At 43.0% G+C, this 13625-nt stretch overlaps 1 protein-coding gene across 4 annotated transcripts in view; it reads left to right on the forward strand.

The window, feature by feature from the left end:
• Positions 1-3902: 3902 nt before the first annotated feature.
• Positions 3903-13625, forward strand: part of cdc27 (cell division cycle 27) — a 29561-nt gene continuing 19838 nt past the window's right edge. For 2 of the 4 annotated variants that reach the window (XR_008566671.1, XM_054758697.1), the window contains exons 1-16: positions 3903-4060; positions 5516-5591; positions 5671-5818; positions 5890-6015; positions 6089-6186; positions 6881-7026; positions 7865-8085; positions 8169-8268; positions 8346-8455; positions 8530-8629; positions 8713-8893; positions 11439-11611; positions 11679-11831; positions 11913-11993; positions 12054-12181; positions 12257-12374. Coding sequence is in view for 3 of the 4 variants with exons in the window: in XM_054758697.1 (XP_054614672.1) it covers positions 4034-4060; positions 5516-5591; positions 5671-5818; positions 5890-6015; positions 6089-6186; positions 6881-7026; positions 7865-8085; positions 8169-8268; positions 8346-8455; positions 8530-8629; positions 8713-8893; positions 11439-11611; positions 11679-11831; positions 11913-11993; positions 12054-12181; positions 12257-12374 (1986 nt within the window). In the remaining variant the exon portion in view is untranslated. The remainder of the gene's footprint in view (positions 4061-5515; positions 5592-5670; positions 5819-5889; positions 6016-6088; positions 6187-6880; positions 7027-7864; positions 8086-8168; positions 8269-8345; positions 8456-8529; positions 8630-8712; positions 8894-11438; positions 11612-11678; positions 11832-11912; positions 11994-12053; positions 12182-12256; positions 12375-13625) is intronic. The other 2 variants (XM_054758698.1, XM_054758699.1) reach the window with 1 other exon arrangement.

Raw genomic sequence — 13625 nt, forward strand, 5'->3', positions numbered from 1 at the left:
GCTCTGTGTTCAGCTGTGCGTTGTGGGATTTATGTCACATAGAGAAAGAGAAAAGCTAAAATAGCTCCCTCCATGCAGGCACCCGTGCCCCACTTTACACAGCTTGTATCCACTGTCACTCCCACTGGTGTACAAATGTAAATAGTTGGTGTATAGATCGATGTACACGAATGGTGTATAGATGCACATGAATGGTGTATTAATGTACACAAATGGTGTATAGATGCACATGAATGGTGTATAAATACATGAATGGTGTATAAATGTACATGAAAAGTGAATTGATGTACATGAATGGTGTATAAATACATGAAAAGTGTATAGATGCACATGAATGGTGTATTAATGTACACAAATGGTGTATACATGCACATGAATGGTGTATAAATACATGAAGTGTATAGATGCACATGAATGGTGTATTAATGTAAAAAAATGGTGTATAGATGCACATGAATGGTGTATAAATACATGAATGGTGTATAAATGTACATGAAAAGTGAATTGATGTACATGAATGGTGTATAAATACATGAAAAGTGTATAGATGCACATGAATGGTGTATTAATGTACACAAATGGTGTATAGATGCACATGAATGGTGTATAAATACAGTACATGAAAAGTGTATAGATGTACATGAATGGTGTATTAATGGACACAAATGGTGTAATAATGGACATAAATGGTGTATAGATGCACATGAATGGTGTATAAATGTACATGAAAAGTGTATAGATGTACATGAAAAGAGCTTTCCAAGTGAAAGAGGAGTCATTATCACAGGAAGGAATTTTGTTGACTTATTTGAAATGTTTGCTTGAAGATAAACAGTGAATCCAACGCATAAATGACATTGGTTGAGATGTTTCCGACTTCCGTTTCCTGTGAAAGCACGTGAACAGCTTGTGAACAACATCGCGCACGGTGCCCTCGTAAATTCATTACATGAAGATATCCGTTAAGGCAAAGAGACGGCCGTTTAGATTCACAAGGCGGTCACATTTGTACTCTAGCGAGAGGCGATGCTGGCAGCTAAGCGTGATGATCCGGAGTATCCATGCTATTCAGGAGGAGATTCGTGAACGGTTTCATCAGCACCTGTATAAAATGACCCCGATATTGAAAGGGCTCCCCGCAAACCTGCCTCAAGACGGGCAGGAAACAAGCATGGAAACAGAAAGCCACGTACTGTACGAGGGACGAGTGGTGTACTTCAATCAAGATGACACTTTGAAAAGAAGGAAGCGTGTACAGGAGGTAATGAGGCTGTTAAAGAAGAAGAATATAAAGGCCCAATCCCCGTAACCTGAAGATATTTGGGATTGGAGAAATAAAACATTTCAGCGACCGGACGAGAGGAGAGGAGTGGACTTTGGACAGTGAAACACTCCCATCGTTTAGCACTAAACAGGGAGGGCATCGGGAACCACAGGTGTGTGCCAGTTTCATTTGTTCATCTTTTTTCTCTAGGCGGCTTAGAGTACGCCAACCACTCTTGTTGGAAGTTAACTTTTCTGATTTGTGATATAGGTTGGAGAAATTAACTTTTACTCTTCGAGATAAGATGTCCATGTTCAATAAGTTATACCCAGAAGATTTCTGTAAAGCAAATATGGATGTCAATATGGAATTGTATTGTATATGATAGATGTTGTTGATGTTTTGGTTTTATTTATTTTTATGTATTTATTTTGTAAACATTTTTATTTCTGTTTGTTATTTGTATTGATGGTTGATTGATTATATTTTGGATTTTTTTTCTTTGTCTTTTTTTGAGTGGAAGAAGGAAAGAAAAAGGAAAGGGGGAAAAAAGGCAATGTTGAAGGATGGGATGATGAGTGGTAATTCATGATGGATTCATTGTAATAAAGTTTTATTAAAAAAAAAAAGACATTTGTTTTTTAAACCATTAATTTATTTTCAAACCAGAATGCTGAACAACTTAGTTGAATATATTGTGGCGATGTTGTATCAGCAAAGAGACATTGTTGCTCTTTATTTGGCAGGAAATTGTTAGGACGGAACTTGCAATGAGGAATGAAAGGGGGTTATTACAAAAGGACAATAACCAATGGCCATGGTGTCGGCAAAAACAAAGCAGTAAGCAGCTAACTTAACACCAACACACACATTGTGGGGCAACTACTAATACTACATACAATAACATATTTACAACTATCGACAAAGCAGTCCAGCAAAGCATGCTGGGAAGCAGGAAGAACTCCTAGCGACACTCACTACATGGGCCGTACCGGTCATAAATATGATCCGTGCTGCGCATAAGTAAGACGCGTCTACAGCCACTCGTCCTATTTTACAGCAGTCACGTGGCAGGCAACACAATTTGTATGACGCATGTGCAAACAACCCTAACCCTCACCCAGCCCCCAAAACATCACTTTGTTTGAAGAAATGACAACATAATCTGGTTTTGGAGTATTTTATCCATTGTGCAAGGTGGAGAAATTAGGAGCCTCCTTTCCTGGGTGGGTGGGTGGATGGATGCATGCGTGGATTGGATGGGTGGATGCATGCGTGGATGGATGGATGGGTGGATGCATGTGTGGATGAATGGGTGGATGGATGGATGGGTGGATGCATGCGTGGATGGATGGATGGGTGGATGCATGTGTGGATGGATGGGTGGATGCATGTGTGGATGGATGGATGGATGGATGGGTGGATGCATGCGTGGATGGATGGGTGGGTGGATGCATGCGTGAATGAATGGGTGGATGTATGCGTGGATGGATGGGTGGATGCATGCGTGGATGGATGGATGGTTGGATGCATGCGTGGATGGGTGGGCGGGTGGATGGATGGATGGTATTTCTCAGTTTCCAAAACACTGTAGCTGCTGCTACGTGGACAAATCCATCTTTGTCAAATATCACAACATTTTGCAGGAACAGCGTGAACCGGTTCTGGAGCCAAAGACGCATTTATTTTAACAAAATGTCCTCAAAGGATGTAAAAAGTACAAACAAAGAATGTATGCAATGCAAGAGTCCAACCAGAAATAAGGCAAAGCCACACACAAAAAAAAATTAGCCACAAGTGTGTTGGGAAACTCCGCCTTCTGCAGTGCAGAGGTGCACTGCAATGACATGGCAGACAACACAAAACATAACACATTCATGTTTTGTTGATTAATATTTTGGATGTTATTCTCTCAGCGGCCCTTAGAGGGCGACAATCTTTTCTTTTCCTTCTCATGTCTCTTGCTCACTTCAGGCTGTGGGCCACTCGCCATTAGTGATGGGAATTTCAGCTTTTTTAAGAGAGCAGGTTTATTTGGCTCGGCTCCGTAAAGAGAGCTGACTCTTTTGACTTCCAAGTGGCTTTTTTGTTGCTTAATTTTATTACCAAAATACGTGTAAAATGAATTATATTAAATGCTTATTATTTATATGTTCAATGTGGAACAGATTGCTACAAAAAATAAATAGAAATACAAAAACAAAAACCCACCTCAATGAGACAAAAATGTTCAATCTGATTGTGAGTAAATGTATGTTTAGAGTAAAACAGCTAATGCTGCTCATTTTTCCCACCTTTCCAGCGTGCCGTCTCAAATTATGTAGCAACGTCTTTCACATATTTTAACCAATCCCGTAGGGCAGGGGTGTCAAACTGGTGCCATGGAGGGCCGTGACACTGCAGGTTTTATTTCCAGCCAGTCACTAAAGCAGGTGATTTTAATGATCAACACCTTCAGTTTGAGGGAAGGAGCTCATCAATTAAATCACCTGCTGAAGAAACTGGTTGGAGAGAAAACCTGCAGCGTCTCGGCCCTCCAGGTCACGAGTTTGACACATGTGCCGTAGGGCTTTGAAGGAAAAATTGGACTGGGGAAAAAGCCGGGTCGTTCATCTCAAAGAACTTGATCGTTCACCAACGACCCATCAATACTCGGCATTCTTCGGATGCATTCGGCCGCTAACGGTCGGAATGTTCAAATCGTGCTGGAGATTGAGGTGAAGAAAGAAAAGAGAAAAGAGGGCGAACTAGACGGTTTCTGCGGGCGGAATGACGGTGCTGCAGGAACCGGTCCAGGTAAATAAAACGTTTGGCTTCGTTGTCATGATTGGAAAGAGAACACTTGGTCAAGGCCTGCTGGCCTTCCACCTCCCGGCCTCATCTGCTGCTCCAGTCCGTCCAACGAGCAGTGTTCTTCGGTCACACGGGCCTTCCATCCCGCCACCGGCAGCACGGAGCCGTTCACTGGTGTCTCTATCCCACTGAATCATGTCATTGTTTACCCTTGACAGATGCCATCGACTCACTGAGGTGTCAAACGTTGCACTAAAAAAGAGGTTTATTCCTTGCCGTTGAAAGAATCCAACGAGAAACCGTGTTATTAAAGAGAACAGCAGACATTTGACCGAGCAAGAAGTTTCCATTCTTAGTGAAACAAATGACTTGTAAATGCGGAAGCTGTTGAAGAAAGAAGTTGCATTGAATGCTGATATTTTTGTTTTTAGTCTTCTTTCAGGCTCTGCTAACGCTGCCATGCTAAGCCTTGTTGTCGCAGCAAACGCGTTGAAAAGCCTACAGCTGGCTGAAATGTCACCTGAAATCTTTTTCATTAAATATCGATGGTATTTATTTGATTGCACTCAGTCAGTGGATTGTGTGGCTCAGCTCAAGAGACGTTAGTGGAGGCGAGCTACTCGCTAACGTCGTCTTGCTAGTTAGTTAGCCTTTGCAGCTAGCAGTGCTGTTGCTATCAGCTGCTTAACTTCTGATTATTAGAAGCAGCGTTGGGCCAATTATGTTAATACAAGTCATTATAGCTACTAGTTACCTTCCCAGGATAACAGAATTCATCCTTCATAAATGTAGTTACCAGGGAAAGTAATTACTGCTTTACTATTTTGAAAATATCTGTCGTGCGGTTGAGAGTTGACCGTGAAATTGTAGCTTAAGGCAATCATATCTTGATGGATGCATGACTTATGTCAGTCACCTTCCCTAAATAGTCCATGTACACTTACTTTATGTTGACAGTCATTCATTATTAATGAAGACATGATAAATACTTTATTCATCTCCACGAGAAATTCACATTGATGTTAGTAGTGACTTTCGACTGCTAATAATGTCCATTGTTATTCTACTGTCCTAAATGACAAGCATATTATTGTTGCACTCATTACCACTTAAGACAGTTCTTCTTTTCTTCAATGAAATTGAAAAGATGATGTTTTAAAACTAATTGCATTCCACCTCAACTAATTCCATTTTTTGCTTTCTCAACCTTTATATTTTGGTCTGCAGCAGCAATTCAACCTTGGACTCTGGAGTCATTACCAAATGAATGACTGCAATGAATGAACAGAATTGTGTTTTGTGTCTTTTTACATTTGTAAAAGACAGACAGGTGGTGCAACGTCACGTGCACAGTTACTCTATTGAAGCTACAGCTACTCCACTCCACTCTCGTGAAGAACAACTGGCTTTTGATAACATAACAGGTGTGATTGACAGCCAAGCTCTTTGTCCGTCCAGGCTGCAGTGTGGCAAGCACTGAATCACTACGCTTACCTGGATGCTGTCTTCCTTGCTGAGAGACTCTACGCTGAAGGTATCCCTTCCCCTCTGTGTGCGTGCGTGTGTGAGAGACACTTTGCATCTGTATAACCTTGTGTGCGTGTGCGTGTCAGTGAGGTCGGAGGAGGCTCTGTACCTTTTGGCGACATGTTACTATCGATCTGGGAAAGCTTACAAGGCGTATCGGCTGCTGAAGGCTCATAGTTCATCCACGCCGCAGGTTCGATTTCTGTTGGCCAAGTGCTGCGTGGAGCTCAGCAAGTATGAGTGCAAAGTCTGCCACGGCACCAATCAAAGGGCAACTGAGGCGTGACGCCATCTTTGTGTGTCAGGTTGGCAGAAGGCGAGCAGGTTTTGATTGGTGGAGTGCTGAACAAACAGAAGAGTCAAGATGACATCATCGCAGAGTTTGGAGACTCGGCTTCCTTGACGCTGTCATTGCTCGGGCACATTTACTGGTGAGATGACATTCAGGCGACCTTGTCAATGTTTGAGTGAATCACTTGTCTGTTTTATTTTGTACCGGAACAGCAAGACGGATCGTGCCGCTAAGGGGGCCGAATGCTTCCAGAAAAGTTTGTCACTCAATCCGTTCCTGTGGTCGCCGTTCCAGAACCTCTGTCTGCTAGGTAACGCCTCTTTAGCCCACACGAGTTGTCCACACGAGAACGTCCTGAGGTGGAAACAGTCAAGTATTGAATGGTTTCAGCCTTTCATCTGCACACCAACAGCATTCCGGATGCCCTGAAACGGTACTTTTGAAAACAGCTTCCAGAGTGGGAAAATCGGACAATGCCACTTTGTTGTTGCCGTGTCAACAAGTAAAACACTACTTCCTGGCCGACCCGTCGCTGTCACAAGCGTAGAAGAAGAAGAAGAGAAGACCCCGCATGACACACAGTCGACATTCTCCTGCTATTTTTTTGTCTTTTCCTCCAAAGTGACTTACAGAAGTAATTCCACTTCACGGTCAGTCCAGACAAGAGAATCGGGTTTTTGGCACGTTTGCCATCATCTTCTTGTTGTCTTCGTTAGTGTGTAGCAGAAGATGCGCATGCGTTGTTTCTTCTGTGTGTGTGCGTGTGTGTGTGTGTGTTTACAGCACAACATGTAGGTGTGCTTTATGTAACGTATTGTTTTCACTCAGTGATCCGTTCTCGTGTGGATGTGACTCTTTACTGATGCAACACTGCATGGACAAGTTTTTTTTTTTTTTTTTTTTTTTTTTTTTTTTTTTTCAACCAGCCCAAAAAATCCCAAAACAAACCCAGTACGTGTGGACAGGGTCTGACACATGACTTTCATCACCGTTTGCTGTTTCAGGTGAGAAACCAGATCCAGATCAGGTCTTCAGGCTGTCGTCTTTGCAGCACTCTTCCATAGTCCCGCCCCCCCCTTCTGTAAGCCCCGCACAGAATTCCTCCCATCGCATGGAGACCGCCTTCATGGAGACGCCACAGCACACGCTGGTACACAACTCTACACATTTCATGTCGTGCTGTTATGTGCATGTTTACCGTTATAAGCATTAGGGATGCACAATATATATATTTTTTTTTTTTTCAAGACGATACCAATGACTTCGTGCTTCTCAAGATGAACTTTTCATGTCTAACTTGGACTCAAACAAACTTGGATTTGACAAACCAAATATAATGACCACTATGTTTAAGAAAACGTAAAACTAACGGTGGCAGCTCAGACGTACAAACCGTGGCTCCAAGGAGTTTCTTAGCTAGTATCTTCAGTGATGATAAAGGGCTGGTCATCCAAATTACACATCACTTTAACCTTTGGGTTGTCTCTGGCAAACTTTCTTGCACATGTCAAATGCTGTGGTGATAAGCCCTGGGCGTCGTAGCGATGCTGGCGTTTCAGGTGGCTGATAAGGTTTGATGTGTTGAGGATTTGTGTTTGTTTTTTTCCCTCATCATGGAATGTTTGCAACATTTGATGCCACTAGCATGTGACATGTCTTCCTCTGAAATGGTCAACAAATCCCACTCGAGCGACACCATCTTTGTTTACAAATGAGTAAACATGTCACAGGCTCGAGAAAAGGAGCGCTTGATTTGCTCAGCCTAGCCTCCATCACAATACGGGTAATCTCGCCTCATTGGAGAAATTGATTGGTTATCAGAGCTGTTTTTTATGTAATTGGATTTATCAGCATGACATCATAATTCCTCATATTTATCATGCATCCTTATTGAATTCAATTCAAGTTGAAAGTGTTTTTAAGAGCAGGTTTGGGACAAATATTTGAATGTATTCATCTTATTGCTGCTGTACGTCTTTCTTCTGCAGGAGTTAAATCGTTTGAATTTAGAATCATCAAATGGGAAGCAGACCTCTGATTTGTCGCTTTCCTACATCGACTCCTCCCTCATCTCCCCGGAGACTGGGTCCTTATTGGGGAATACAGTTTCCTTAGCATCAGCCGGCTCCTTATTGGCTAAACAGAACAAGCCCAAAACTGGGCGGAGTTTACTGGGAGGACCTGCTGCTCTCAGTCCGCTCACGCCGAGGTGAGTTGGGTTCAGACCGAGTGATGACTGTGTACATTCTCCTTTCCTTCATGCTGTGTGCGTGTGTGCGCATGTGTGTTTAGTTTTGGCATCTTGCCGCTGGAGCCCAGCCCCGGAGACCCCTCATATCTCCAGAATTATTCATCTAGCATGGAAACGCAATCAACCGCTCCCAGCAAAAAGGTTGTAAAAAAAGGTTCATATAGGCGGGGGTGTCCAGCAGATTCTTATGGCTGATGTCTCTTTTTGTTGACTCTCAGGCAGTGTCCAGGATCAGTCAGCCAAAGTCCGTCTTCAGTCAAAGTGGGAATAGTCGGGATGTTCTCCCCATACCATTTAACCCATCACAGACATCTGCTCCTCACACCAGGTAACCCATATGCTTTTTCCTCTTACCTGCCTACGCGGGTCTCTGATGTTGTCTTCTTCCTGTTTGTTCCGCAGTGGTTCACCTCAGGTGCTCAGTCCCAGTATGTCTGGTCCTCCAAACGTTCAGCCCAGAAGAAGCTCCAGACTGTTTACGAGTGCCAGCTCGACTGCCAAGGTACCACACATGTTGCTACCACAAATGCTGTCCTTGAAGACCTGGTCAGTCCTCCAGCTTGGCAACCATCTTTGTCACTGCAGGAGAATAGTAAGAAGTTAAAGATGAAGTTCCCCACAAAGATCCCCAACAGGAAAACCAAATGTAAATCCACAAAGACCTCGAATAGTGGCAACCTGAATGAGAGCCTTGACATCCTTAGACTGGACCCAAGTCTGAGTCTAGCTGACACAAAGATCCCACAGTACCAGAGAGCTGCAGCAGGTAAGTACTGATGGAGACATGTTGGCCCTGCCCCTGTCAGATGGCAGCATTCAAGGGTGGGAACACAGCACACTTCTGTGTCTCTCGTCTGGTCTTTCTGTTTGGCCGTAGGCATATCTGGACCAAACCAGTCCAGTGTGTGTCCTTTTAGAACCAAATAGTTCTAAAAAAATGTAGGTGGATTTTAGAGCAGTGGTTCTCAACTGGTACCAAGCCGTGACCCAAACTGCGGAAGTCTTTCAACTCAAATTTCTCAAAGTTATTCCTCGCCACTTCACACTTGGAATTCTGCAGCTTCACTCTATCATGGATTTTCAAAAATATACACTGCTCAAAAAAATAAAGGGAACACTAAAATATCACATCCTAGGTTTAAATTAATGAAATATTCTTATTAAATATTTTGGTCTTTACATAGTTGAATGTGCTGACAACAAATTCACACAAAAAATATCAACTGAAATCACATTTATTAACCCATGCAGGTCGGGATTTGGAGTCTTACTCAAAATTAAAGTGGAAAAACACCCCACCTGTTGTCTCTTCCATTTGCTCAACAGATTGTGAAATTGATTGTCAATCTGTGTTGCTTCCAAAGTGGACAGTTTGAATAACGACGCAGCAGTTTTGACTGAGTGTGAATTGAGTGTTCCCGTTATTTTTTTTTACCAGTGTATATTTGAGTACATTTTGCTGTTTTGCGGTTGAATGTGGCCTAAAAATATGCATATTTCAGCAGAAATGTTTTTTTTTTTTTTTTTTTCAAGCATAAAATGGCTAAATGAAGTAGAATACAAATACAAGGCATTGAGAATATGCATTCAAAGGTGCTGTGATATGTAGTATTCTACACTGGTCACTAGGGGTCACTAATGTTACTGTAATGTTGAGTGAAACACACAAGCACCAGACTTAATGGCCAGGTAACAAGAGGCTTTGATTGCAGGTTTGAATGATTTCACAACAGACACAATAATCCCTAACATGGGCTACTGTTGCAACCGTAACCCACGCCAAGCTAAAACTCAACTCTGAACGGCTGACGTCACTTCCTGGCCGCCACTGTCCGCATAAGTCTTATTTGTGTCTTAAATATATTATTTTCTCTTATTATGCCTACTATATTGGGGAAAAGGCTTCTTGAGACGTCATCTGTACTTCTGTGAAGAAGGTGTCGGACGTTTCGCTCCTCATCCAAAGAGCTTCGTCAGCGTTCGCTGGTCAGCGTTCGCTGACGAAGCTCTTTGGATGAGGAGCGAAACGTCCGACACCTTCTTCACAGAAGTACAGATGACGTCTCAAGAAGCCTTTTCCTCGATGGACAACTCCTGTACGACTGAGAGCCTACACAGACGCCTACTATATTGGGTAATAGGAGTGTAAAGCTGACTTGTGGGGTGTTATTTTATGTCTACAGGGCTCAAAAACTGTTAAAAAGCGCATTTGGAAGGTGGTAAACAGATTTTCTGTGCTCTAAATACCAAAATATTTTACTTGGCGAAAATTCATAAATGATTGTTATCACGGTCGGGTCTGGAACCAATTAACTGTGATAAATAAGGGACTACTCATTGTCATATAATATGACATACTTAAAGCTACAACTGATATTTCATGAAAAGACAGTACAGTTTAAATTTGATGCAGTGCAAAATAACAGTGTACCCGCAAAACAAGTTTAATGAACATTTCTGCAACAATACATTTTTATCCGCAAACTCAAGACTTCATTTACTTGGATACACTGTAAAACTGAACATACAGAAGTAAAGCATGTTAATTCTAACTCACATAAAATAGAAAATCATTTTTCTGTGACCCATCCGTCCATTTTCTATGCCGCTTGTCTTCTTCAAGGTCACTGGTAAGTTGGAGCCTATCTCAGCTGACTTCCAGCGAGGGGCTGGGTACACCCTGGACTAATGGCCAGCCAATGGCAGACCACATGCTGTATAGACAACAATTCACACTCATATTCACACCCATGCACAATTTACAGTCTCAAATGAACCTAACATGCAAGTTTTTGGCATGTGGAAGAGGCCTGAGTACCAAAACCCACGCACGTATGCAAACGCTACAATGGATGTTCCAACAGGGATTCAAACCCAGATCTCTTGCTAAACACTAGGCCACCGTGCGGTCCTCCACGATATTCAACATAAACAAAATGCTTTTAAGCAAGTACGCTAGATTGATGCAAATGTCCATGAATTTATAGTAACTCAGTTTTCAACAGCTGATATATAATAAGCACCTTCTAAGGTTCAACAAGAGAGTGCTGACACATTCAACATTTTACAAGCTAACATTGTTGGTCTTGGGGATGGATGGTCAGTGGGTTTTAAATTGCCCTACAGAGTGTTGTTGCTACCTACAGGCGTTCTTAACAGATGCACAAAAAGAAAATCCCCTTTAAAAAAAAAGCACCAGATTAAGACCCACTGAAAAGGGTCCATGACCCACCAGATGAGTCATTGCTATAGAGGATGGTTCTGCTGTGTTGTTAAGTGTGTTCAGACCAGTCCACTTCCTGTGTCTCCAGAAAGCGTGATGGTGTTGCTTCGGGAACTTGGGCGTGGTTACCAGGCTCTGTGCTCGTACAACTGTCGAGAAGCCATTCACATCCTGACCTCCCTCCCGCCGCAGCACTATAATACTGGCTGGGTGCTCACCCACATCGGCACGGCTTACTTCGAACTAGCCGAGTACACGCAGGTAAGAAACCCGCAGAGAGAGAGCATCCAGCTGGGCAGACATGCTTTACACAAGCGTGTTTCTGTAGGCAGAGCGTCTGTTTGGTGAGGTTCGCAGGATTGAGTCGTACAGAGCGGAGGGCATGGAGATCTATTCCACCACCCTGTGGCACCTGCAAAAGGATGTTGCTCTATCTGCCTTGTCCAAAGACCTGACGGACATGGACAAAAACTGCCCTGAGGTTGGAGAAACTCTGGTCCCATTCTTCTGTACAACTGGCCACTGATCCAGCCCTGATCCAATGTGATGTGTGTCCATCCAGGCCTGGTGTGTTGCAGGAAACTGTTTCAGCCTGCAGAGGGAGCATGACATTGCTATTAAATTCTTTCAGAGAGCCATTCAGGTGAGTTGTTCTCACAGTTAGTGTGGAAACACTCTGCTGCTCATGTGCTGACTTGTTTAGGTGGACCCGGGCTTCGCTTATGCCTACACTCTACTGGGTCATGAATTCGTGATGACGGAGGAGTTGGAGAGAGCGCTCGCTTGTTTTCGCAATGCCATCAGAGTCAGCAACAGACACTACAATGCATGGTACGTTCACCCGCACATGTATGAACTTCTAGAATGTTGAAGTGGTTTTCAGGCATGAGGTGTCTGTTTGTGCAGGTATGGTCTGGGGATGATCTACTTCAAACAGGAGAAGTTCAACTTGGCAGAAATCCACTTCAGGAAGGCTCTGAGCATTAACCCTCAGAGCTCTGTGCTGCTGTGCCACGTTGGAGTGGTATGTTAGCACTTTGTCACACACACCATCAATAAACAACACACCTGTCAACTTAACAGATACACAATTTCATCACGGAAGTATGTTGGTTGCTCCATCAAAACAAGAAGTACAAGAAGCATTTAAGGCTGACCAGTTTCAATTATTAGGACTCAATTATTACTGACATCACTGTTACACTCCTCGTCCAAATGTTAAAAGCAGTTGAAAAACTGCAAGAATAGACATTCAAAATGCAAAAAGGAAGAAATGGGAGTGGGACAAAAAAGCAATTTATTGCAAAGGAGCATTAAGGTGAACTAGGCTGTTCATCAGCTGATCAACAGTTTAACACCATAGCTAAAAAAAAAAAACCTATCCCTCCTAAAATAGGAGTAAGTAAACGTGTGAGTAATGAGTAGCTGTGCCATTCTTGTTAATGACGTGAAAAATGGCTTTGGGCATGTTTGATGCCAGTGTTTCCAGTAGGCTTAGTGGGAATGTTGCTCCAGGTGGTGAAGACGGCTTCACTGTCAGGAAATCATGTCCACGTTTGTAAATCCATCCCCAAAGAAGAAAACTTTCTTCCACCTTTCCCATATTTGGTGCTCTCCTGCAAATTCCAAACCTTGAAGGGAGACCAGGCCTTCGAAGATCTTCTCTGGCACATGGCGTCGGATGGTCATTGGACTGCACTCGGCACCAGTAACAACCTTCATGTGGGCCGAGGGTGGTCCCGTGTCTTGAGGCACAGCTAATGGGATCCTCCGGCTCATTTTTTAAGTCCACCACTTGACTTTTTTGTTCCACGAGCCTCAGGATGTGTAAAGTCCACATTTTTGCCAAGATTTTGCCTTTTAAAGACTGTGCTCTTAAACAGCCTATTTCATTCGAATGCTTCTTTGCAATAAATTGCTTTTTTGTCTCCCTCACATTTCTTCTTTTTGCATTTTGAAGGTCTACTTAGAACCTCCTTAAGATCCAACTGCTCTTAACATTTTGATGAGGAGAGTATCTGTGCCGTGACAGTTAAGTTGTCTGACTTTTGGCAGCACAGCCCAGGCCCGTGGTTTCAACACGTTGAAGCCCAGTTCCAACTCCGAGGAATAACACGTGACCATATTTCCACATAGTGGACAGGAAAAGTATGATGGAAAATTTTAGTGGTTTTGAAACTTTGACTTTTTCATAGCATGGTCTACCTTGAAATGGGTAACCGGCCCACACCTAGTGCATACATAAGTGCAGTGCTGGAGTACCTGTGCTTAAAGG

Source organism: Dunckerocampus dactyliophorus, chromosome 18 (assembly GCF_027744805.1).
Source record: "Dunckerocampus dactyliophorus isolate RoL2022-P2 chromosome 18, RoL_Ddac_1.1, whole genome shotgun sequence".
In the NCBI taxonomy this organism is placed as follows: Eukaryota; Metazoa; Chordata; class Actinopteri; order Syngnathiformes; family Syngnathidae; genus Dunckerocampus; species Dunckerocampus dactyliophorus.